The sequence below is a fragment of the Raphanus sativus genome, chromosome 3, assembly GCF_000801105.2.
Source record: "Raphanus sativus cultivar WK10039 chromosome 3, ASM80110v3, whole genome shotgun sequence".
Lineage (NCBI taxonomy): Eukaryota > Viridiplantae > Streptophyta > Magnoliopsida > Brassicales > Brassicaceae > Raphanus > Raphanus sativus.
The window spans coordinates 25,222,122-25,245,054 of NC_079513.1; the positions used below are offsets into that span (position 1 = coordinate 25,222,122).

Below are 22,933 nucleotides of genomic sequence, written 5' to 3' on the forward strand. Positions count from 1 at the left end.
ATGTCATTTAATGATGGTTTTGTTTGGGCTTCTTTTCTTTTTTAGGCTGTTTGATCAGCAGTCCATGTTATTGTTCCTGATAATTCAATTTTCAATAATTATAAAGTTTACCCACCAAAGTGGCTAACTTCAACTTTGTATTCAGATATTATGTATTCTTAATAAAGTAATATTTTAGTCGAAAAAAATGATCAGTAGGCTTATCTTCTTTTTGGCCTGTTTGATGGCCGACGTTTTCTCCGTAAACCTAACTTCGATTCTAACGATTCTAACTTCGATCTTCACCTTTCGACTTCCATCTCTTACCTCTTCCATTTCTCTTCTCTTCCGTTTGAAGGAGTAACTTCCCTACTGAAAGCTCTAATCAGTGGATGCCTTTCGCCTTCTTCTCTGTTTTTCTATATATGAATATCTTTTACTAGCTTATTTTTGATCAAAGTTGATAAGAATTCTTAGACACTCATCCCGATCGAACCCACCGGCAATTCTTCAGTCTCCATTTTGGCAACACTATATGTCATTAACTACACAAACAAATTCTATTTAATTCATTGATTACCGAATTTTAGAAAGTTATAACAGAGAAAAGTTATAAGGGTGTGAAACAGATTTCGACCCCTATATATTGGGAATATACTAAATAAACTATTTAAGTAGTTTAAATAAAAATTTATCACGGGTATAACCATAAAATTCCTAAACCTGATCGATCATATTCCCTACATATTTACTTCATTTAACATTTCAGGAACTTTTAAAAAAATAATCAGACCCAATAATCTGGGAATTTCCAAAACTAATCGTATATATTCTAAATAATATATTTTCAAGTTGATCAGATTCTTTTTCATTTAATAACTTTATACACGATGAAACCTAATCTTATAAATACATCAAAATAGACGGATAGATTGAAGCAAGGGTCAATCATGCTGGAAGCATTGTAGTACTCAATAATATGTCTTCACACCAATGAAATTTTTTCAAACATAAAGCATCAACACAATTAAAAAATATTAGTCATCAAATATTAAACACACATGTAATTAGCAATTTTTTAGTTTGATTTTTAAAGAAACAAATCTCTTGCTTTTAAAGCGCGGGTCAAATCTGGTATAACTTAAAATAAATTGTAATTTTTCTGTATTTTTTTAATAAAAATATGTGAATAATTAACTTAAATAAAATGAAATAGAAAGAGTGTTTTCATTTCCTTTTAAATTCAATTTGACCTTTTGACTTTGCCTTTATCCAGCTAAGCCAACACAAAACCAGTTGACTTTAAAGGTTCGGTCTTTTAAAACCAACAAACAATCTTAGAAAAAAACTCTAGAAAATCCCCACATTGATCCAGCCAGAGATAGATGGAATCCATTCTTCTAGAGAAGATAGGATTATTCTCCAACAAGATCTCCAAAGATGATCTGAAACCAGGAGATCACATCTATTCATGGCGTAACGCTTATATCTATTCCCATCACGGTACCAATCTCAATCTCTCTTTCTGGGTTTATCCAAGATCCGAACTTAATATCTGCAATCTCACAGGGATCTACATAGGAGACGGAAAGGTCATTCATTTCACTCGCGGAGGTGGTCTTGAGATCGGAACAGGGACTTTTTTGGACACGCTCATTGTCAGCTCTATTACCAATCACGGAGGAGACAACCCTTGTCCTAATAATAACTGTGGAAAACAATCCAACACGCATGGAGTTATCTCTTCTTGTCTCGATTGCTTTCTCTCCGGAGGTGATCTCCTTCGCTTCGAGTACAGCGTCTCTCCGGCTCTGTTCATGGCCAAGCTTCGAGGAGGCACCTGCACGACGGCGGCTTCGGATCCTCCCGAGGAAGTGATCTCTCGCGCGGAGTTTCTGTTGCTGAGAAATGCGTTTGGCGAGTACCATGTGTTCGAGAATAACTGCGAGGATTTCGCGATGTATTGTAAGACGGGGCTGGTGGTGGGGAGGAGCTATGTGCTTGGGAGAAGCGGTCAGGCTAATTCGGTGAGTGCGGTTGCGTGCGTGGCACGTGCGGTTAGTCCTTGGGCTAGTAATGCGATACGTCTGTGTTCGGATATTGGTATGCGGAGTGATGCTGTTAAAGTGCCTGTCGAGAGCCTCGTTGCTCGGTTTAGTCAGGCAGATACATCTTCAAAGGAAAGCTGATTTTGGTTTTGGTTTTGGTTCTGATTGTATGCAGTGTGTGTATTTTGATTATTGTTTGATGCAATATTGAATCTGCTTGTATAATTGTGTAACTCTTATCATATGGTGTGTGTGTGAATACAGTTTAACTGAGGTCTTCATTGTTTGTGTTGTGTAAAAACGTAAACGCGTAAAGCAAGAGATGTGGTTGATTCTTTACTCGTTATAACACGTAAGAGAGACGTGGTGTGTTATATCTGTTAGGAAAAGGGTTTTGTTTTGGATTAATCAAGAAAAGAACAACACGGTTTCTAAATTAAATTAAAGTTGCTTACTGGTTGTTTAAAGTTAATTATAGTGGGCCAAAAACACAACCAATACCATAAAAGTTGAACTGTAAGCCATGATGACAAGTAGGTTCAGGCATGAGGCATAAGACTAGCTTCTGGTCTAGAGACTCTAGAGAAAACGGTTGTTGGTTGACTCAGGGGGGGAGCTGAGAAAGACGGATGAAAGAAAGGTTGTTGGTTGACATTCAGCTATCGGTTCGGTTTAGAATTAAAAGTGTGGTCTGATTCGGTTTGTTTTTTATTCTCTTAAAAATTCAGAGAAATTTTATATCAATACCGGTTTAATTGATTCGGTTCGATTGGACTCGGTTTATTATATACGAGAGAAGACGAGGAGAGTCCGAGAGAGAGACATCATCTCCATTGTCCTTCGAAGGAAAATTAAAATCACTTATATCCCTTACTAATCTTCATATCCTTCATATTCATTAAACCACATACAATTACGAAATTAGCCTCAGAGTAAAAAAATAAACAAAAGAAAATTAATGAAAATTATAAAAAAAAAACAAACCAATCGATGTCTATACCGACCGTACGGTCGACATCGATTGCGTTTGAGGAGATTGCGTTTTGGAAAAGGGAATCCGATCTCGATTGATTGCTACTCCGGCGAACTCCGGCCTCACTTCGATTCGGTCCTCCGTCGTCTTCCGACGCTGTTTAAGGGTCAAAGAGGTAGGTTTTAGAGGCTCGGTTTTAGGGTTCCAAAGCTCCTCTCTTGAATGAGCTTAGAAACCAGATTGGAATGGATTTAGATGTTGCATCCTGGTATCCGAATCCATTATTAGTTGAATTGAGTAGGAGAATGGTTGTATTGTTCGATTCTAGTGCGCTGAATGTAGATTCAACCTCAAATCAAAACGTGTACGAAAATAGAACTAGAAAAACTAGTATTACCGATGATTATTGTAGAACTAGTAAAACAAGTATAACTTCGAATGTATAATGGGTGGTATTGGCAGGCTACAATGAACCACAACGTCATCATACACTTCAGATGCGAAGGTCGCATGTATTGTTTAGTGTTGAAGCATGCTGCGGAAGAGATATATCTTTCAATGGTAGAAGAACGCATATGCAAAAAGGTGGGGCTTGATGAATGTAATGTGAAGTTGAGATTGAGTTACATTCCACTGCTGGTTGGGAGTGACGAGAAATTCGTCATTTGTGATGAGGAGGATCTTTTTGGTTATCTTTTGTCCCTTGATAAAAACAACCGTAGGTGCATTTTGTTGGTGGAGGTTATCAAAAGGTTAGAACTCTCAGAGCAACTATCAAGAGCGGGCAAACCAAGTTCAAAACGAAGTTCAAAAGCGGGAAAACGAAATTATGTAGGTATGAACTATGAGGTGTGCCATTCGAATGATGATGAAATCGGAGATAAAACCATAACTCGATATGGTGGCCACAATCAAGTTGATAAACAACATGAGTAGAGGATTGTGGCGATTGAAGATGGAACCTCCTGTTTTATTGAAAATTTTTACTTTGTTTTATTTGGCTTTGCTTTATTTGTCCTTTAATACCACATAAATTTTTTTGATCAAAAGACTTAAAATAGATACATTGAAAATTTTTATTTTGTTTTATTTGAACTCCTTTGCTTTATTTGTCATTTAGTACCATATAAATACTAGTTTCTAGAATAAAAAAAATACATCAAATAAATACTAGTTTCTAGAATAAAAAATAAATACATAAAAATAAATACAAATACTAAATCCATATTTACTTCGGTTCGATTTGGTTTCTAAAATCAAACAAATAAAAAGAAAAAAAAATAAGTACAAATACTACTATGGATAACTGTTTTCTGTTTTTGTATTACTAGTATGACTTTCTCTAATCGAATTTCGAAATCAAAATTTTCGAAATTGGAAATCAGAATAGGAAATATTATTTTTAGTAGTCGAAAAATGTTATATTCAACAGGAAAAAAATAAAAAATATATTATACTCTGCAATCAAAAAAACAACCCATCACACTACATACACTTTCATAGTCATTTTGTGAAATATGTGATCACTCAATATTAGATTCCATTATAAAATATGTTTTCACACTTTTATTACGTAAAACACCAATATTCATCTTTTTGAATCTTATATTTTATTGTACAACTAAAAAAGTGCTTTACAATTACATGTAATACTAAAATTATTGAAAATCACTGAAAGTACAACTATTTGGTAATTTTGTACAACTACTATCTTGAGGAGAACTACTTGTATATATTAGGCGGGATTTTGAAAAAAAATCGAAATTTGGCGGACTTTTATGAGTCAATGCGGGATTTTCGAGGGAAAATGGATTCCCACTTCCCACTTACTTCCCACTTCTCTCTCTCCTCTCTTCTCTCTCCCTCCTCTCTCCTCTCTCTCCTCTTTTCCTCGATTCCTTCCTTCTCCTATCACGAGATCTCCTCCTATCACCTTTCGCAAATGGATCCATGGGTTGAGAATCAGGAAAGGAAGGAGATGAAGAAGATGAAGAAACATTTTGACATGCTTCAGTTTATTTGCGATGCTGAACACGGGATTCCAACTTCGTGCCCATGTGGAGGACGAATCGTCGACGAGGTTTCTACTAATCCAACAGATAAGGATTTTCTACCAGGCCGAAGGTACTTCACTTGCAATGAGTACAAGGTAATTTACATTTTCTCTACTTCCTTAACTTATGCAAAATGTCAAACTGAGTGCAACCATGTGAAACTTGCAGAATGATGGGTTTCACTTCCGTCAACCATGGGTTCTCGGAGTTGAGGAAGAGGTTCGCTCCTTAAGGCAGGATGTGGACAAAATGGCTGAAGAGATGCACAAAATGGCTGAAGAAATTGCTCAGCTTAAGGACCTTCTTACCCGTAAATGAGAAGCCTTATGTTGTTTGGATTTGTGTCTTTTGTTTCTGCAATAAGCCTTATGTTAAGATTACTGGTTGTGATGATGTGATGTTGTGTTAAAGACTATCTCCTAATTAACGTGATGTTGTGTTAAGATTACTGGTTTTCCGTAGTAATACCAAAGTTTTCTGTAGTAATATCAAAGTTTTCCGTAGTAATAAGTAAAACCAAAGTTTTCCGTAGTAATACCAAAGTTTTCCGTAGTAATACCAAAGTTTTCCGTATCATACATAATTCTCGAACAAAACACTTAAACTTAAAGTATAACACAATAAAGTTTTCCGAAGCATACAACACAATAAAGTTTTCCGAAGCATACAACACAATAAAGTAGCTAAACGCATTAATCCAAATTCATCACTTCAAATTCATCCAACTCTTTTCCTTCCCTTTCCCCTGATGCGATCCGGAGGTATGATCTTCACCTCCTTGATCTGATCCGGTACATTCCAAGAAGACATGTCGGGCACAACACAAAGTGTCCTGTCATACGCCAAAGCCCACAATTCCGTCCAGTAGTATTTTGAGCACAGCTCATGGATATTAAGGTCGTTGCCATCAACATTCGTAGTGAAATAGATGTAAGCTGCTAGTCCGTGCAGGCAAGGAAACTTTTCATAATCCCACACCTTGCAAGTACAAGATTTTTCAACCAAGCTCACCCAAAACATCTTTCCAGCAGTGTCAGTGATCTCGTACTTAAGCTCATAACTATTAAGCTCCCGTACAGATAGCTTTTGTGCAACAGCCCATAGACCGTGCAAGTAGTTCTCAACTAGAGGCACCAGGCTTGTATCGATTGATCTAGAAACAGCTTCCTTCCGTTGAGTGAACCAATCAGAGAATTTCCTGACGATACAATCCAGCATTGGTATTAAGACCCACGTCGTTGCCTCTTTAAACACGCTCTTCATTGATTCCACACTGTTGATTGTATCGAAGTTGTACCTGTCACGTGGAAAAAAAACCCTTGCCCATTTGTCCTTTTCAGTATGTTCCTGCACATACTTGTACACAGCAGGATATCTTTTTTCAAATGAGTCGTAAGCAGAGTTGAAGTCATCCACCGTGTAATATCTGCCCAACTCCATAAATCTATGCCCGACTATAACCTTGTTGACGTTACCAGCATGCCATTTCACCTTTTCCTTCAAATGCCATAAACAATGCCCATGGTGAGCCTCTGGAAACACGCTTCCTATAGCGAAGATCAGGCTCTGATTTCTTTCACTCATGAAAACCAGTTCAGAAGAGTCTGGTATAACACTTTTAAGCATCTCGAAAAACCAAGTCCAACTAGTAAGATTCTCACTATCTAGTACTGCAAATGCAAGTGGATAACTTTGACCATTAGGATCTTGAGCTTCCGCGAAAACTAGAACACCACCATATCTGTTCTTCAGCGATGTCGCATCCACAGCTATCCCTCATAAATGCAAACCCTTTAATGCAAGCTCCCAAAGCTATGAAGAGGTATTTGAATTTACTTGCATCATCCAATTTCACACAAGTTTTTGTTCCTGGATTCACTTGCTTTAAGATGTACAAATAGCTATACATCATCTTGTAGCTCTCTTCCGGACTACCAGGTATACCACTTACGTGACTGCTCATTGTATCCTGCCCAAACAAGAACAAACAAAAGAAACTGACAACAATTATCTCAAGTTATCTACAGTTCTATTAGTTGTCCCGAGTTATACAATTATAATACAATTATATGAACAAGGTCGATATAAGTCAAATGTTAATTTGCCTATACATTCTCCAGTTCTACTCCTATACAAATCCAACCATTGAAATGCATATACCAATGCATTTCAATTGCAAATCCATTAGAACCTACTTCCAAAAGAAAGCTCAAAGCGAAGACTACAACTTACGGATACGTCAGGTGATTGGTCTAAGCAGACTACAGCGACGGCGATAGAGAAGCGGCGGGAGAGAAGAATGAAGGTCGAGCTGAGCTGAGGGAGGAGAGGGGGAGAGGCGAAGGAGGAGGAATCGTCTTAGCCTCTTATCATAATTTCGCGAGAGAGATAAGGAAGAGAGTTATGAAGAGGAAGAGAAGAAAAGAGAGAGAAAAGAAGTTGGAAGAGAATTGGAAGTTTCAAGCGATTAGAAATCGCGTTTGATTTTGAGATTTTAGTTGGTTTCTCTGGTTCATCTCGGTTTATCCATTTAAATCGGATGGCTTATTGAATGGGTGGGTTTCACCCAGGTATTATATGTAAATACCGAAATATTGCTCGGTTTCTTCGTAAATCAATCAATTTTCGATTTTAAAATAAATGTTTAATGAAATAAGGTTATAACGAGGACATTGTGGTTTTAAAAAGTTGAATCAGGGGCGTTACAGATGATTTCTCTCCGAGAGACCACACCAGTGTAGAGAGAAAGAGAGAGAGAGACTCTTGATTGACTCAACAACAGCTCTGACGATGAATTCGTAAAGGGTGATTAGCGAATCTCGAGAGAGAGACAAATCCCTAATCTCCAGTTTCTCAATCGCCCATCTTCATTTCTCCTGTGCGCGCGGCGAGTCGTCATCGTGCAATCATGTCTTGGCTCCCTGTAGAATCCGATCCTGGTAATCTTCTTTCTTTCAAAATTTGGGGTTTTATTGTTTAGTAGCTCCTTATTGTTCATATAAATGATTAGTCATATACAAAGTGGTGTGTGTGTAAGCCATACATTTAAAAGATACAGTGTTTGCTATCTTGTTAATTTTGTTTGATCATGTTTTAGGTGTTTTCACGGAGATTATACAACAAATGCAAGTGAAAGGTGTGCAGGTTGAAGAATTGTACTCCTTGGACATTACTTCTCTTGATGAAATAAGGTTTGTTCATTAATAAGCGCTATTATTCACTCTTTTATTGTTACTTGTTTCCAACAAAACCTAGTCAATAATACTGTTGGGGCTCCTCTTTGTTTAGACCTGTATACGGATTGGTATTGCTTTACAAGTGGCGTCCTGAGGAAAAAGAGTCTCGTGTTGTGATCACTGAACCAAACCCTAACTTTTTTTTCGCCAGCCAGGTTCACTCACTGTCCCCACATTTAGATTTCTGAGTCATATGACTTATGAGGTAAGGTTGTAACTGTGTGTGTGTGTGTTTTCTTGTAGATAATCAACAATGCTTGTGCTACACAAGCGTTACTGTCTGTCCTCATGAACTCTTCGAGTATCGAGCTTGGTTCTGAACTAACAGAACTTAAAGATTTCGCTAAAGACTTCCCACCTGAACTCAAAGGCTTAGCCATCAGCAACAACGAGGCCATACGTGCAGCTCACAACACGTTCGCTAGGCCTGACTCATCTTCCACCACCACGGAAGAGGATGAGATAGCTGCTCGGAGGAAGAAAAAGGAAGAGGAAGATGACGATGTGTATCACTACATCAGCTACTTACCTGTTGATGGTATCTTATACGAGCTTGATGGTCTTAAAGAAGGACCCATTAGCCTTGGACAGTGTCTCGGTGAGCCAGACGGAATCGAATGGCTCAAAATGGTCCAACCTGTGGTGCAAGAGCGGATTGATCGGTATATGCAGAACGAGATCCGGTTTAGTCTCTTGGCTGTGGTTAAGAACAGGAAAGAGATGTATCGAGCTGAGCTGAAAGAGTATCAGATGAAGCGGGAGAGGATTTTGCAGCAGGTGGGAACTCTGCAAGCTGATAAGTACGCTGAGAAGAGCAGCTACGAGGCTCTGGATAAGTCTCTTTCTGAAGTCAATGTCGGGATCGAGACAGTGTCGCAGAAGATTGTAATGGAGGAAGAGAGGTCCAAGAACTGGAAGAAAGAGAACTTGAGGAGGAAACATAACTATGTCCCGTTCCTCTTCAACTTCCTCAAGATTCTTGCGGATAAGAAGAAGCTGAAGCCTCTTATTGACAAGGCTAGACGTTAACACCTGATTCAGCTTATGCCAAGGATATTAAAACTTATATGTATGAGGTCTGATTGTATTCAGTCTTGAGGATTTTTGTAGAACCAAATCTCTTAATTACATGAAACAATAAATCAAACACAATTACAAAACTTGTTCTCTTCGTTTTATGTAAAAACTTCTATATAGTGGCAGATATCTCAGCTGCTGCAATCATCATCATCATCACTCGTACCTGGTGGTTGTGAAAGAAGAGAGTAAACCGGCTGCTTGAGCCGGTATTATATCTCCAAATGTCGACATAGCGGCTGCTGATCTATCCTTGAATATTCCCACTTGTCCGTCACTTAGTATTGAGCCAAATCTACTACCAGCCTGAAACATGTTTTACATGATCTTAAGATATTTGAAGAGACTACAAAATTACTGAGCCACTAATTAACCAAAGTCTAGACCGTACCTGCATGAAAGACTTTAAGAACGGGGAAGCCACGCCGAAACTGGAGTCGTCGTCCAAATCATTTGTTTGAGAATGCTCGCCATTTGTAAATGCATTCCATGAGTTTCTTGACGAACTTTCATTTGATGTAACTGGAATGGAGACCTTGTTTGTACTTCTCGAGGACAGAGCCGGAGCGCTGCATTTATCGGAAACGAAGACTTCTGATATGAGAAACCATTTTTGCCCCATAAGGCTACAAATAATTTACGGTGTGGAAGAAGAAAAGCTTACCTTATGGGAAGGTATTTGAAGCGGGGTACTGTGGAGCATGGCATGATATTTGACTCTGAATTACTTGGCAGTTTCTGTGAAGTATCTGTGTACATGCGGTTTAGTTGCACAAAGAATCCAAATAGTACTGCGTGGCGTAGGTATGACTGCTTTTCGTTCTCCCAAAGATAAGGCTCGTACCTTTGTTTAGACATTTCAAACAAGAATCAGAGAATGATTGAGACAGTAAACGATATGATTCCCATGAGCTTCTTAGTAAAGATGTGTCTTGGTCATAGTTTAGGGATAAGAATCCTTACGTGAGCCAGTCTATGGGATCCAACTTTTGGGTCAGTTGTGAGATCACTCCATCAATGCGACCTCGGTTGACTGACTTTGTTTGCTGTTGGCCCTGCTTTCTCCTGAACGCTGATCTGTTCATTGTGATCTTTGGTTGGATCTCCACATTGGTGCTTGTATCACCCCCAGAAAGAACGTCCGATGCAAATCTCAAATCCAGCAAAATTTGTAAAACTCCTTTCTCTGAAATTTGGGGTTCGTCGGCCTCCCTGGCAGATAAGAAATCCTCATAAATAATGATGATCTGCATGTACAATGAACCATTGAAAAAGAAAAAAGTCATTCTTATAAGCAATCATTAGCTTCGAGATATTTACTGATGGAAGTGCTTAAGGGAATGAATATTTATCACGAACATTTTGAAGAGAAAATCATCCCTTGCCAGAAACATTTCTGCAGCATGTAGAAAATAATTATAGGAAAATGAAGTAGAGAGAGACAAGGCACCTTCTCCAACAGGCTTGAAGAAAACTTTTGCAAAATTGACTTATCCAGTACATGGCCTCCAATTCGATGAATTTCTTCTGATGCCCGACAGAGAAATGAAATTATATAGAGCGAAGGCAAGGACGGAAGTGATATCTTCAACTCACTCTCGCCCTGCTCTTCCTTGACTATTGTCTCTTCCCAACCCTAAATTATTACTTCAAAGATTAGTAAAGTTAAGCTTGCAAGTTATAACCGAAAATACGCAAGATCAAGTCTAAACTCTCATTAACACTTCAAGAGTCAGGATATAAAGTAGTTCCTGGAAATATTACTACCAAAAACAAAGAAAATGAGCTGCTAACTAACTATGTATATTAGTCAGTCTAATATCAATGCCGGAGAGAAGACAGCTTAGAAAGAAAAGGATAAGGATCGTTTTTAGTTACCCTTAAAGGAGTTGTAGCAGAGAGTCCATCGTCAATCCTAAGATCACGCAAGAGAATAGCGGAGAGCTCATCCGAGAGCCACTGTATCCACAATGTATGAGCCTTAATGCACAGATCTCGCATAGTTTTATTAAGTTCTTCAAATTTCGGACTTGTCTTCTCATCTGCCTTGAGTAGTGCCGCAACAGCTAACGAACTCTGCTTCCTAGGATCGGTATGCAACAGCTTTCCAGGGCTGTCAGGAGTGCCTGCAGTATTCGAGCTAAATCTTGGTTGCCTCAACAAGGATGACAATTTATCAGAAACTGCATTCATAGTTTCTCTACACCACAATCTTGGTGAACCGAGAATCAAGGGAACGTGTTTCGAGTGGTTCAACAATGCAAACAAAAGGCGTCCCATAAAAAGAGATTTCTCAATTATTATAGCAGGTGGAATTGCTTCGCTGTCATTATTCCCTTTCTTCATGGCAGCATAGAGAAATTCGAGTTCCTTATCTACATCTGCGAGAATTGCTGAGACACTATCATAACATTTATTCTGCACGTATGGAGCAAGATCCTTTAACCTCGGACCTGCCTTTTCTGACTCAAAGAAGCTTAGTAGGTCTTCTAAAACACTCTGGCAGCGGTGATCAACTGCATCTCTGATTTGGCTAACTTCAGGACCAAAGTACGCAGTTAGACAACTCTGGAAGTCGCTTTCTTCTGGTGATGTTTTGTTTCCGGCAATTAGACCAGGTTTCCTAACGTTAGGCTCAATGAACCAGACACCACCACCTGTAGAAGGTCTGTTTAAGTACGCTTGGAAGTTGATCTTCTCACCAGTGACCTCGCTAAACGCATGAACCGACTCTGCCACATTGACAGCTTTAGCCAAATCCTCAAATCTAGAGTCAATAATTGATTTCATTCTTTCCACAAAGGCCTTCTCAAATATCTCATCCCATAGGTTCAAATCATCTGCCAGAACAAGCTCCCGGATTCTATTCCAAGGAAGCTCTATCTCAGACCCGAAAACACTTTTAAGCCAATCTAAACTACCACTCAACACATCTTTACTATCAATCGTCTCTCTTATCAACTTTTCAGCTGATCCAAGCTCTTCACCAGTAACAATAGCTTCAATCAAATGCCTCCCACTAACCTTACCAACAATCTGCCCACCACATTCCCTCAACCAAGCCAGACACGCCTTAGAAATATCAACTTTATCAAAAATAACCATAACAGATTCCAAATTATCCCTAAACAACTTCCACAACGCAACCTCCTCTTCCGGATTCGGAATCCCACCGAACAGCTGAGAAGCCGGAGGTGTACTCAAAACCGTCTTATAAAACAGAGGCATATCAGTCAAGACCCGCAAAAACATCTCCCCAACTTCTCCCACAGTGACCTGAACCACACTCAACACATCACAAAACACCGAAACCACATCACCACCACCACCACCACTACAAGCATTCAGCTTTTGCAGAACCCAAGCTTTCCTCGAGTCGAGAAACAGCTCGAGCACTCCCTTCGGATCAAGCTCGTCGACCACGGCCACAGCAGTCAACGCGTCCACGTAAGCCCCTAGTCCTAAACCATGATCAAGAAGCCGTTCACGGCTCCTCTGAGAGATCTGAGCCTTGAAACCCTCAACGATCTGCCACTGATGCTCAAGTAACGGAAAATTAGCCAGCAGCTCGTGCTCTAACTTAACGAGCCTCTGCTGCACGTGCTGAGCACGCATGTACCTCCCAGCAGCTTCTAGAAACATGGACTCGTCGAGGCAGCCCCATATGTTCTCCGGAGTATCCACCAGATACTTGACCCGACACGCGATCCCGTACACATTGACTCTGACTGGATTAGGGCTAGCGAGCGCCGCGGCGGGGGTTTTCGATTGGGAGGAGGAGGAGGAGAGGGATCGAATGTTGCCGTGGATCGAGGAGATGTTCGCGGAGATCGACTCGCAGAGCGACTTCATGTGCACGATCGAGTCGGCCGAGTCGATTAGGTCTCGGTACCGAGTCCCGACGAGCTGCCGGAGCTCCTCTTTCTTGTCCTCGATGTTCTTCCTAGTCGCCGACTCCACGTTACGGATCTCAGGCATTGGCTTTGAGCGGAGGAGAGACTCAGCATCTCTTTGACCACCGCCTCCTCCGCTGCTTCCGAGACTCACGGCGGCGGAAGCCGATGATGTTCTCATTCCCGCGTGTTTTTCGTGTTTGTTGTCTCTAGCAATGCATTACACTGGGTGAGTGAAGAAGGAGGAAGAGAAACCAAGCGGATCTGATGGGATCTGGAAATGCTTTTGCTCAGATTCAGAAGATCTGATTTTTGGAGTTTCTGTGTGCCCTGAGTTTCTGCCATTGCTGTGGAAGAACAGAAAACACGACGAGAAATTACGTATTTACCCCCGTTTGGGTTTCGCAATCGAAGAATTCTAATCGGAAGCAAACCGGTCCGGTTTGGTAAGTCATTAGCTAAACCCAATTAATTTGGGCACGATTGTGATATTTATCTAATATTGGGGCGATTACGTAAAACAAATAACTTAATGGATGAAATTGAAATTGTTGTTGTTGTTCTTCTTCTTCTCCAACTAGGTATACAAATATTTATAAATTAAATATGTTACAATAGTTGATTGTTATTTAATTTTAATTTTGAATTAATTTATAATTTGTATGCATAATTTATACTAATAATATTATATTATTTTAATCAGACATATGATTTTAAATAAGTTATCATTTGGGTATATTGGATTGCATCAATCAATTTCTCTAAATTCAACTAATATTTTTTATTTTAAATATATGAAAATTATGATTATTTGCTTTTACTTTGGTTGTTATCTTAGATATGTAAATATATTTGAGGAAGATTATGTATAATTTAAAATATATTGTGCTTAGAATGAAGTAAAAATAAACTAAATATTTGATTCCAAATTACAAAAATTAAATTATATGTCGATTTTTAAAATAAAATATTAGAAACTAAAACGATAATCAATTAGAAGTTACTTACATAAGTAACTAATACTTTTTGGAAGCCCATGAACACATATCAATATTTACAATAACTAAAATATTTATAAATTCTAAATAATTTTATGTCTTATATATATTAAATGGTAAACTGAAATTTATGTAAATAATCCTAAAAATGAGAATTCAGATTTGCGTTGGTATTTTGATTATGGTTATATTAACTTTGACAAACATAAAACATAAAATTTAATATTAAACAAACATTTTTAATAATGATAATATATAATATATCTACCTTGTTAAATTATATAGTGTTATGTTAATAAAATATTTTAATTATTTGATCAAAAGTTAATTTGACTTTATTTTTAATATCTATTTAAAATAAACAGTTTAATTTTTTGTGATTGTATTTTAGAAATCATATTATATAAGTAAATGTAATTTATATATTAAGAAATCACATTATAAATATATATTTTCATCTAAGAAAATATAGATATAAATAAATATTTTATTACTTCAAAAGTATATTTTATGTTATTTAAAATAGTCTTAAATGAAATATTTCTATTTTGTGAAATTTCCTTTTTTAATGAAATCATATTATATAGACATATATTTTCGTTTTTAATATTTTAAAAAAAAAACTTTATAAATGTTTCTTTTTATTATATATGTTATTTGAAAAATTTTAAAAGGAAACTAAATAAAAATTTCAATAATAGTATTTAAATGTAAATTTTTTAATTCATTAAGGGTATCAGCGTAATCAACCATCGTGAAAGTTAATTTGAGCACGAAACTGACTTCTCAAATAATATTATACTTCTCAAATAATATTATAGAGATAGACTTTGCTTACACATCTCTTCCTCTGACGCCGATTACGATCCCTCCGTCTCCGGTGATTTCCACCGTAAACATTGCACCCCCCCACCGTATTTCACATTCCAGAGATCTTAAAAACCTATCTCCATCAACTCCGGCGGCTGCCGACGACGGGGTCGTAGTAGCTCTCATTGGCTCGTAAGGAGGAGATCTCTAATTATTGCTTCCCACCGTCTCCGAAAATCTACCCGAACTGACATCGGATTGGAGTGGATTTTGAAATTACAGTGAAGAGAGAATGGTGGAGCCGGTGAACTCATCGCTTGGGAAAATGCTATTGGAGGAGGTCAGCCCAGTAGTCATGGTTCTCTGCACGCCTCTCGTTGAAGAGACTTTCCTCAAGAACGGACTATCCTTTGTGGAGACGCTCAAGCCATTCTGCAACTTCAATAACATCGATGGTAAGTTCCAATTTGATCACTCGTTTTGACTTTCTTCTTTGTCTTTAACCAATGGTGAAAAATCGTTGTGCAGTTCCTGTTCGGACCTCAGGCGATCAGCTTTATCGGCTGAAGAAGTTTACTCTGAGATTGTTTAATGCCTCCGATATCAAACAACCAAACGTAGAGGTGCGTAAAACCTTAACCATTCTGTATCTTTAGTTTAGCTCAAACTTGATTATGTTTACTTAATGGCTAGGTTGCAAAGCAACGGCTAGAGCATGTTATCACTGAAGCTGGGGAGAAAGTTTTTGACGATTTGAAATCTGACCCTCCTCAAATTACTCATATACTCTCTGGTAAGTATCTTTTAAGAGAATTTTTTTTCTTAGCATACCGGATTGCTTTTCTAATGGTGATATGTCTTTCCGTTTTCTGCAGATCCAGAGTCTGAAATTGCACCCACATGGTTTCAGTATTACAATAAGGAACTTATCCGTACACTCTCGTTTTCAGAACATGAAGCTTTTGATCATCCTGTGGCTTGTAAGACATTAAATGTGTTTTTAGAAAATCCAAAATCCTTCTTGTTGGCTTCATGCTTTTGCTAATAGATTTTTCTGTTGTGTACCAATCAATCCTAAATGTGTTATTCAGGTCTCTTGGTCGTCTCATCAAAAGACGAACAACCTGTCAATAAATTTGTAGATCTTTTCAACACCAATAGATTACCTTCTTTGCTTAATGATGGTGTAATGGACCCAAAGATTTTGAAGCATTACCTGTTGGTGCATGACAATCAGGATGCAACAACAGAGAGGTAATTGTTCCCTACTACATCGTATATTATATGATTCTCATCATAATTATATGGGTGTCAAATGTAAGATTTAGTTGACGGGGTGTTATTTCTTCTGTAGAACGTCTAAAGTTCTGTCTGAGATGAGAAGTACATTTGGAAACAATGAGTGCAACTTACTTTGCACTAATTCATCTAAAGAGGGGAACGTGGAACATCAGGCTAATCCCTGGGCTTCATTTGTAAGACACTCATCAGAACTTTCATATATCATATTGCTCAGCGTTTATATATCAATCCATGTTTTTATAAGTTCACATTTTGATTATTAACTTTTCTGAAAGAAATCAAGTGTTTCGGCCAACAAACTTGGATGTGCTCTCACTGGCGACGATATTGTGGAGGTAACGTTCCCTTGCGGATGAAATTCACGCCTTTCGAATATTTTGGAATGTTTTAACCAACGCTATTTTTTCTCCTGGTATATTCGAGGCAGATCAAAGATCTGATGCAAGAGTTTACTTCGAGGCATATAATCCCTCACATGGAGCAGAAAGTTCGAGAACTTAATCAACAGGTTAGCTTTAGATTTTTTAAAAAGTTACTTGTGAGAACATACTTTACGTTTTCTTTATGCTTTACTTATTAGTTCTTTTGCTCTCGTTCCATACCATTTAGTTTGCATTTTGATGTGTCACTAGATTTCTGCAACAAGGAAAGGACTTAGAAACCAAATAAAAAACTTATGGTGGAGGAAAGGAAAAGACGATGTTCCGGATTCAACCAAAGGTTCTATGTATGCTTTCTTGAAATTTTTGCTCCTTTTATGATTTCCTTGACGTCATCATAAGCTCTTACTATTTTTTCCATGTGTGAAGGTATACATTTAGCTCCACTGAATCTCAAATTAGAATTTTGGGTGACTACGCCTTCATGTTGCATGATTATGAACTTGCATTGTCAAGCTATCGCTTAATATCAACCGATTACAAGCTCGATAAAGCTTGGAAGCACTATGCTGGTGTTCAGGTAGCTTCACAGCTTTATGATTGTGTTTCTATATAGGTATTCAGGTAGCATTACTTTTAATCAATATTCGTTTTATATTTAAAATCTTACATATAGTATAGGTTAGCCACATCAAACGATTGTTTTGGCCTTTATTTTTCACTGCTCGTTACTTGTGTTCGCTTCAATAACTCATCTTCTCATGTATGCTTGGGAAGGAAATGATGGGACTTGCGTATTTCATCTCAAACCAGTCAGAAAAGGAAGCTGAGTACTGCATGGAAAATGCATTCAGCACTTATCTGGTATGTTTTTATAACCCAGTCTTTAACCTAAAACAGTTCTTTCAGTGAATGTCCCTCGGTTACTTGAATTAGTGTTTATTATAAGCTAAACTTGAAGCTGAAATAGTAATGGTTTAACTTGAGCAAGTGAAGCGGTAGTACATGGTGTAACATGTCGTTGTAATCTCATGCAGAAACTTGGGAGGTCTGGCTTTCAGAATGCTACGAGATGTGGGCTCTGGTGGGCAGAGATGCTAAAAGCTAGAGACCAGTACAAAGAAGCTGCTTCTGCTTACTTCCGCATATGTGGAGAGGTGCTTCTTTTTATGCCTTCAGAACATATGCACTTTATACAATTGCTAACTTTATTATCTTTTCAGGAACCATTACACGCCGCAGTCATGTTAGAGCAAGCTTCTTACTGCTTCGTGTTAACTAAGCCAGCGATGCTAAACAAGTATGGATTTCATCTAGTTCTCTCAGGAGACCATTATAAAAACTGTGATCAGGTACATGTCACTTTACTGGAAGGGATCAAGCTTCGTACATGGTTTGCATTCTAAAGAATACACTTTTTATGTTTTTTTCAGGTTAGCCATGCAATTCGTACATATAGAAGTGCAATCTCCGTTTATGAATCAACTACATGGAGCCATATCAAAGACCATGTACATTTTCACATTGGACGGTAAGTTAAAAGTTGTGAATGTACGTCTCGTAAGGCGTAATGTTTAGGAAATTCTGGTTTAAGACTTGCTATGAAATTACCTGTTCAGGTGGTACGCACTTGTTGGGATGCATGATGTTGCAGTTAGAAATATGCTCAAAGTACTGGACTGTGGCAAACAATCCAAGGCAACCCAAGAGATTTTTCTCAGAGACTTTTTCGAGATTGTTAAGGTGCCTAGCTTATACCTGTTGTTTTATACACATTACCGAATCTGCTCGGAGAATAATGGAGTGCTTCCAATAGTTACCCCTGGTCTCTATTCTTTGTTCTTTGACTATACAAAATAACTTCTTACTTTTTGTCATTTTGAAGAAAACTGGAATGAAGCACGAGGTGGTGGGACTTCAACTACCATTTATTAATATGTCGTCTCTTCAAGTTATATATGAAGACCATCGCACTTATGCATCTCAAGCTTCTGTAAGTTGCATACTCACTCTTCGGAAGTATGTACATATAACCTTCCTCGGATGTATTGCCTTTTTACTTCATTATGAACAACATAACTGATATCAGTATTTCTAGTTATATTTTTTGGATTATTTGCAAATAAATAATATACGTGCATCCCTGAATTGTTTCTTCTTCATTAATGGTGAATTTGCTTGTCTTGTTTACTAATATGATTTACGTGTCATGGCCAGGTTCTTGTACAAGAGAGCATCTGGCAGTCACTGGAGGATGATATCATTCCATCATTAAACTCTGGAAAGTCAAACTGGCTGGAATTACAGTCAAAGCTACTACCAAAGAAATACAAGGAATCAAATGTTTGTGTGGCTGGAGGTACGCAGGTTGTTGTTAGCTGCATTCGATGTTACCTGAATCATGCGGCTTCTTGATTATTCTGCATTTAACTTATGCATACTAATATGCAAAATCTGGTTTACCTTATCGTACCAGCAGGAGGACATTTCAATTTGATCTAAACTTGCTTTGACGTCGAAAAATGTATATTTTTGAAACGACGAGCTGTGATAATTTTGCACTGAGTATTAGATTTCCTCATTAGTCATATCATAGCATCTGTAAATGTTATCAGTTGTGTTTCTGCCAAGGAAGAGAGATTTCTTGGTTTGTAAATACATTCAGGCCTGGCCATATTGTCGAGGACATGATATTCTGCTGTAGTATGTTTGAAATATGTTTGTAATAGTGGATTCTTACTTGTACTTATTTGTTCTCAGAGTCGGTGAAAGTGGATCTGGAGTTTAGGAATCCATTGCTTATCTCTACTTCCATAACAAGTGTTTCTCTCATATGTGAGCTTACCTCAAATTCTGATGACCTAACAGGTAACCTCTGTGTATTATTAATGTTCACTTTAGAATTTTTTTTTACATCCTTCGGTTAATAGATAAGAAACTTATTTCCACGTTTGGCCTTTCTAAAGTTAGTAAAGAGCCAAGTAGCTTAAGCGTGGGGACCGAGAGTTCCGCAGAACATAATCAGTAAGCAGCTAATCTCTTGAATCAGGTTTCTTTCAACTTTGTTGACCTACATTTGAATGATTAAGCTGTGACGTCTTTGCCAACAATACTACAGGGGTACAACATCTGGTTTCTCTTCTTTCACTTTGTCTGAGGTGGACTTGACATTAGGCGGAGGCGAGAAAAAAATGGTGAGTCTGCTAAATTGGAAACATGGATCGATTGACGCGTTCTAATATTTATACCCTTCCTCTATCTGGCATTATTCATCTTCTTGTGTATATATAGAGAAACACGTGTAAAAAGTTTTGATGTTTCACTTGTGATTGTTAACTTTACCTTATAGCTACTAACTTTGATTGTAGTCACGTTTTGAATTGCCTTGGTTCTTTGTAACTTTTGACTATTATATCTACCGTTTGCTTACTGGATCCTTTGGTGAAGCTCTGATGGTTTTATCAGCTGCTACGAGTTTGTTTACATGTGACTTATTGTCATAATTTTTTTCTTCTAGGTGAGACTCACGGTTACCCCCAGTGAAGAAGGTATCCTCAAAATTGTCGGTGTAAGGTGGGGGTTGTCTGGTTCCGTTGTAGGTGTGCATTACTTCCAATCTACCCCTGGAAAGGCAAAAACTAACAAGGGAAGACGGAAAAACAAACTTACTCCCACTGATGCCTTGAAATTTTTGGTCATCAAGGTGCAAACTCTTCCTTTGTGGTTTAATTTTGTAGATTTGTGGCGGTGTCTAAAGTGAATTTTGACGATGCAGAGTCTGCCCAGGCTTGAGGGTTCAATTGATCATCTTCCTGAGCAATTATATGCTGGAGATCTACGTTATCTTGTTTTAGAGTTAAAAAATAAATCGGAATCCCCAATAAAGGTAGTCTTCTTTCCTGATCAACCCTTATCATTCATATTCTCTACCGTTTTATCCAGTGAAGTTTCTTTTCTTCTGTTACTGTCTATTAACTTAGTTTGCAATTGTCTGGTTTATCCTATTAATTCTTGCTTAATGACCGAATATTGTGATGTACTAAGCTATTTTCTGGATTATTTTGTGCTAATAAAGTCTTCTGTCCTTGTAGAATCTTAAAATGAAGATTAGCCATCCAAGATTTGTAAATCCTGGAAATCATGAAGAAGAGGTGACAACGGACTTTCCAGATTGCTTAAAGAAGGGCCATGAACAAAATAATCTCCAGCGTGAAACAAGTAGTGTCTTTTCATTTCCAAAGGTCGGTGGCAAACCTTTTCTTCATGCCTCAAAAGGTAAATGTGCATGTCAGGTTATTCTAACATTTTTCTGAATGTTGATCTTTTTCAGGATGTGTCACTGCAAGGAGATAAATCTTTGAGGTGGCCTCTCTGGTTTCGAGCTGCCATCCCAGGAACAATATCTTTGTATTTCACAATATACTATGAGATGGAAAATGTATCAAGCATCATGAAATATCGAACCCTAAGGATGAATTACAATTTAAAGGTGATGAATCTCTAGGCTTCAAATTTTTTAGCTTTTACTATCTTATAGCAGATTTTCACTCTATATCGTTCATTGTTATATAGGTTTTACCATCTCTAGAGACCTCGTTCGAAATTACTCCCTCTCCATCAAGATTGCAAGAATTTCTTGTGCGTATGGATATTGTGAACCGTGCGAATTCAGATTCTTTCCACATTCATCAGTTGTCGACAGTTGGGTGTCGGTGGGGTATCTCGTTGCTTGAGCGTGTTGATAAAATCTTACCTTCCAAGTCTCTGCTTCCTGGGCAAGCTTTATCATGTCACTTCATGATTAAGGTCACCAAAACTTAGAAATTCAATTAGTAGCTAGTGGGGTCTTTTCTCTTTTCCATGTCTGAAATTAGATTATTGTTTAAATTTCAGGATAACAGAAAATCCGGGACTGAAGAAGAGAAAACCATATCCAATCCTCCTAGCCAAACTGACGTAAAAATGTTTAGTCAGGATGACGATGAAAAGCTTTTTGATATCGTTAACTCACCTTTAACAAACTTTCATAAAAGTGAAAGGTCATGCCAGGAAACTTCAGATCAGGTAAGCGAAACTCCTCCTTCTGGGACACAAATCTTATGTGCTAGAGATTTTTGTTTAAGCGTATATCACTCTCTTAAACATAATTTCATCACTGGTAACTTTCTATCATCAGAAACCATAATGCGCTTGTGTTTGTTTGATGAAACAGTTAAGTACCAATACCGTTGACTTCATTCTAATCTCTCACGTAGCAAAATCCAGCAATTCATCAGGAGTGGCAGATATACCAAAGATTCTGTCTCACCATTCATGTCACAATAGGTAAAGAGTATATACGTAATAGTATATTTGTTTCATCTTCAAACCTATCTTACCTACGTGTAATCACAATTACAGAATCAGGAGTTCGAACCCGCTATCCTGGTCCCTATACGGTCCCCGAACCATATACCACGACTTTTCGACCTCCTTGTGTGAAGTTCAACTAAAATTAGTAATCAGAAACACATCTAGTGGATTATCATCTGTGAGCTTCAACGCCATTGATTGCCTACCAGACGCAGCAGCACCAGCTCCTTCCTCTGGAAACCAATCTGGGTGGCGCTACGTGCCAGATGTAACAGAGGAAATGAAACTGACTTCAGATGTAATGGGGAGCCGTCTAGGGAAACCTCCATCTTCCATGGAAAGCTCACCTCCTTTCATATGGTCAGGTTTAAGTTCCACCAAGTTCGAAATCCCGCCATTGTCAACAACAGAGGTCCCGCTGCAGATATCGGTTTTCTCTCCAGGTATCTACAATCTCTCTTCGTATAAGCTTACCTGGGAGCTTTCCGGGCATGAAGATGCATCATCAGGGACTTGCCAAGGCTATCCTTATTACCTTACTGTTCTTCAGTCTTGAGTGATTTTATAGCTCTGTCTCTCTGTAAAGGTTGAATGAGAATATTCTGTTGTCATGTGTCACTGTCCTCTGTGTATCCATTTTGATGGTTTACGTCTGAGTTTTCAGTTTTGGTTGTGGCAAATTGTTGTCAAGAAATTGTTTTTTTGGTAGGAGAAAGATTAATTTTACATTACGCCAAATTTTTTGAAATGGTGGATCTCAGCTTTACTTTTGTTTGTGGAATAAAAGATTACAGAGACTATCATTTTATTTACTCAGTTATTTTGTGCCTT

The 22,933-nt window shown here is 38.0% G+C and overlaps 6 protein-coding genes across 7 annotated transcripts; 4 read left to right on the forward strand and 2 right to left on the reverse strand.

Moving 5' to 3' along the window:
- Positions 1 to 1,294: 1,294 nt before the first annotated feature.
- LOC108832374 (protein LEAD-SENSITIVE 1-like) lies at positions 1,295 to 2,313 on the forward strand. Its single transcript, XM_018605862.2, has 2 exons — positions 1,295 to 1,482; positions 1,549 to 2,313. Exons 1-2 carry the CDS (start codon positions 1,365 to 1,367, stop codon positions 2,166 to 2,168), a joined length of 738 nt encoding a protein of 245 aa, XP_018461364.1. The 5' UTR covers positions 1,295 to 1,364; the 3' UTR covers positions 2,169 to 2,313.
- Positions 2,314 to 4,348: 2,035 nt separating this feature from the next.
- On the forward strand, positions 4,349 to 5,497 carry LOC130509422 (uncharacterized). Its single transcript, XM_057005349.1, has 2 exons — positions 4,349 to 5,149; positions 5,223 to 5,497. The coding sequence occupies exons 1-2, from the start codon at positions 4,787 to 4,789 to the stop codon at positions 5,370 to 5,372; spliced, it is 513 nt and encodes a 170-aa protein (XP_056861329.1). The 5' UTR covers positions 4,349 to 4,786; the 3' UTR covers positions 5,373 to 5,497.
- An 89-nt stretch (positions 5,498 to 5,586) lies between these two features.
- LOC108807666 (uncharacterized) lies at positions 5,587 to 7,749 on the reverse strand. 2 transcript variants are annotated; one of them, XM_057005347.1, is made up of 2 exons: positions 7,287 to 7,749; positions 5,587 to 7,023 (listed from the first exon to the last, which is right to left on the reverse strand). In XM_057005347.1, exon 2 carries the CDS (start codon positions 6,678 to 6,680, stop codon positions 5,772 to 5,774), a length of 909 nt encoding a protein of 302 aa, XP_056861327.1. In that variant the 5' UTR covers positions 6,681 to 7,023; positions 7,287 to 7,749; the 3' UTR covers positions 5,587 to 5,771. The 2 variants fall into 2 exon arrangements, with proteins under 2 accessions (XP_056861327.1, XP_056861328.1); XM_057005348.1 differs by having other exon boundaries at positions 5,587 to 5,779; positions 5,908 to 7,749.
- A 33-nt stretch (positions 7,750 to 7,782) lies between these two features.
- Positions 7,783 to 9,466, forward strand: LOC108847115 (ubiquitin carboxyl-terminal hydrolase). The gene is made up of 4 exons (XM_018620305.2): positions 7,783 to 7,993; positions 8,152 to 8,245; positions 8,343 to 8,445; positions 8,534 to 9,466. Exons 1-4 carry the CDS (start codon positions 7,963 to 7,965, stop codon positions 9,317 to 9,319), a joined length of 1,014 nt encoding a protein of 337 aa, XP_018475807.2. The 5' UTR covers positions 7,783 to 7,962; the 3' UTR covers positions 9,320 to 9,466.
- LOC108847114 (conserved oligomeric Golgi complex subunit 1) lies at positions 9,343 to 13,592 on the reverse strand. The gene is made up of 6 exons (XM_018620304.2): positions 11,246 to 13,592; positions 10,818 to 11,003; positions 10,331 to 10,614; positions 10,032 to 10,211; positions 9,759 to 9,936; positions 9,343 to 9,673 (listed from the first exon to the last, which is right to left on the reverse strand). Exons 1-6 carry the CDS (start codon positions 13,439 to 13,441, stop codon positions 9,524 to 9,526), a joined length of 3,174 nt encoding a protein of 1,057 aa, XP_018475806.2. The 5' UTR covers positions 13,442 to 13,592; the 3' UTR covers positions 9,343 to 9,523.
- Positions 13,593 to 15,090: 1,498 nt separating this feature from the next.
- On the forward strand, positions 15,091 to 22,833 carry LOC108847882 (uncharacterized). Its single transcript, XM_057005350.1, has 28 exons — positions 15,091 to 15,523; positions 15,597 to 15,691; positions 15,762 to 15,861; positions 15,944 to 16,048; positions 16,160 to 16,322; positions 16,423 to 16,543; positions 16,646 to 16,705; positions 16,798 to 16,878; positions 17,003 to 17,097; positions 17,180 to 17,330; positions 17,528 to 17,614; positions 17,788 to 17,907; positions 17,974 to 18,102; positions 18,184 to 18,281; positions 18,370 to 18,493; positions 18,636 to 18,743; positions 18,968 to 19,109; positions 19,511 to 19,618; positions 19,717 to 19,774; positions 19,869 to 19,944; positions 20,268 to 20,453; positions 20,526 to 20,636; positions 20,842 to 20,991; positions 21,081 to 21,239; positions 21,323 to 21,556; positions 21,644 to 21,814; positions 21,963 to 22,075; positions 22,151 to 22,833. Exons 1-28 carry the CDS (start codon positions 15,361 to 15,363, stop codon positions 22,656 to 22,658), a joined length of 3,816 nt encoding a protein of 1,271 aa, XP_056861330.1. The 5' UTR covers positions 15,091 to 15,360; the 3' UTR covers positions 22,659 to 22,833.
- The last annotated feature ends 100 nt before the right edge of the window (positions 22,834 to 22,933 follow it).

Bases quoted from the DNA above. Each gene is read 5' to 3' on its own strand.
- LOC108832374 (XM_018605862.2), top strand. From the start codon at position 1,365: ATGGAATCCATTCTTCTAGAGAAGATAGGATTATTCTCCAACAAGATC. The intron at 1,483-1,548 runs GTACCAATCTCA...GCAATCTCACAG, and splicing joins TTATATCTATTCCCATCACG to GGATCTACATAGGAGACGGA.
- LOC130509422 (XM_057005349.1), top strand. From the start codon at position 4,787: ATGCGGGATTTTCGAGGGAAAATGGATTCCCACTTCCCACTTACTTCC. The intron at 5,150-5,222 runs GTAATTTACATT...TGAAACTTGCAG, and splicing joins TCACTTGCAATGAGTACAAG to AATGATGGGTTTCACTTCCG.
- LOC108807666 (XM_057005347.1), bottom strand. From the start codon at position 6,680: ATGCTTAAAAGTGTTATACCAGACTCTTCTGAACTGGTTTTCATGAGT.
- LOC108847115 (XM_018620305.2), top strand. From the start codon at position 7,963: ATGTCTTGGCTCCCTGTAGAATCCGATCCTG. The intron at 8,246-8,342 runs GTTTGTTCATTA...CTCTTTGTTTAG, and splicing joins ACTTCTCTTGATGAAATAAG to ACCTGTATACGGATTGGTAT. The intron at 8,446-8,533 runs GTTCACTCACTG...GTTTTCTTGTAG, and splicing joins ACTTTTTTTTCGCCAGCCAG to ATAATCAACAATGCTTGTGC.
- LOC108847114 (XM_018620304.2), bottom strand. From the start codon at position 13,441: ATGAGAACATCATCGGCTTCCGCCGCCGTGAGTCTCGGAAGCAGCGGA. The intron at 11,004-11,245 runs GTAACTAAAAAC...GTAATAATTTAG, and splicing joins CTGCTACAACTCCTTTAAGG to GGTTGGGAAGAGACAATAGT. The intron at 10,212-10,330 runs GTAAGGATTCTT...GTCTAAACAAAG, and splicing joins GATCCCATAGACTGGCTCAC to GTACGAGCCTTATCTTTGGG.
- LOC108847882 (XM_057005350.1), top strand. From the start codon at position 15,361: ATGGTGGAGCCGGTGAACTCATCGCTTGGGAAAATGCTATTGGAGGAG. The intron at 18,282-18,369 runs GTAAGTTAAAAG...TTACCTGTTCAG, and splicing joins GTACATTTTCACATTGGACG to GTGGTACGCACTTGTTGGGA. The intron at 19,775-19,868 runs GTAAGCAGCTAA...ACAATACTACAG, and splicing joins AGTTCCGCAGAACATAATCA to GGGTACAACATCTGGTTTCT.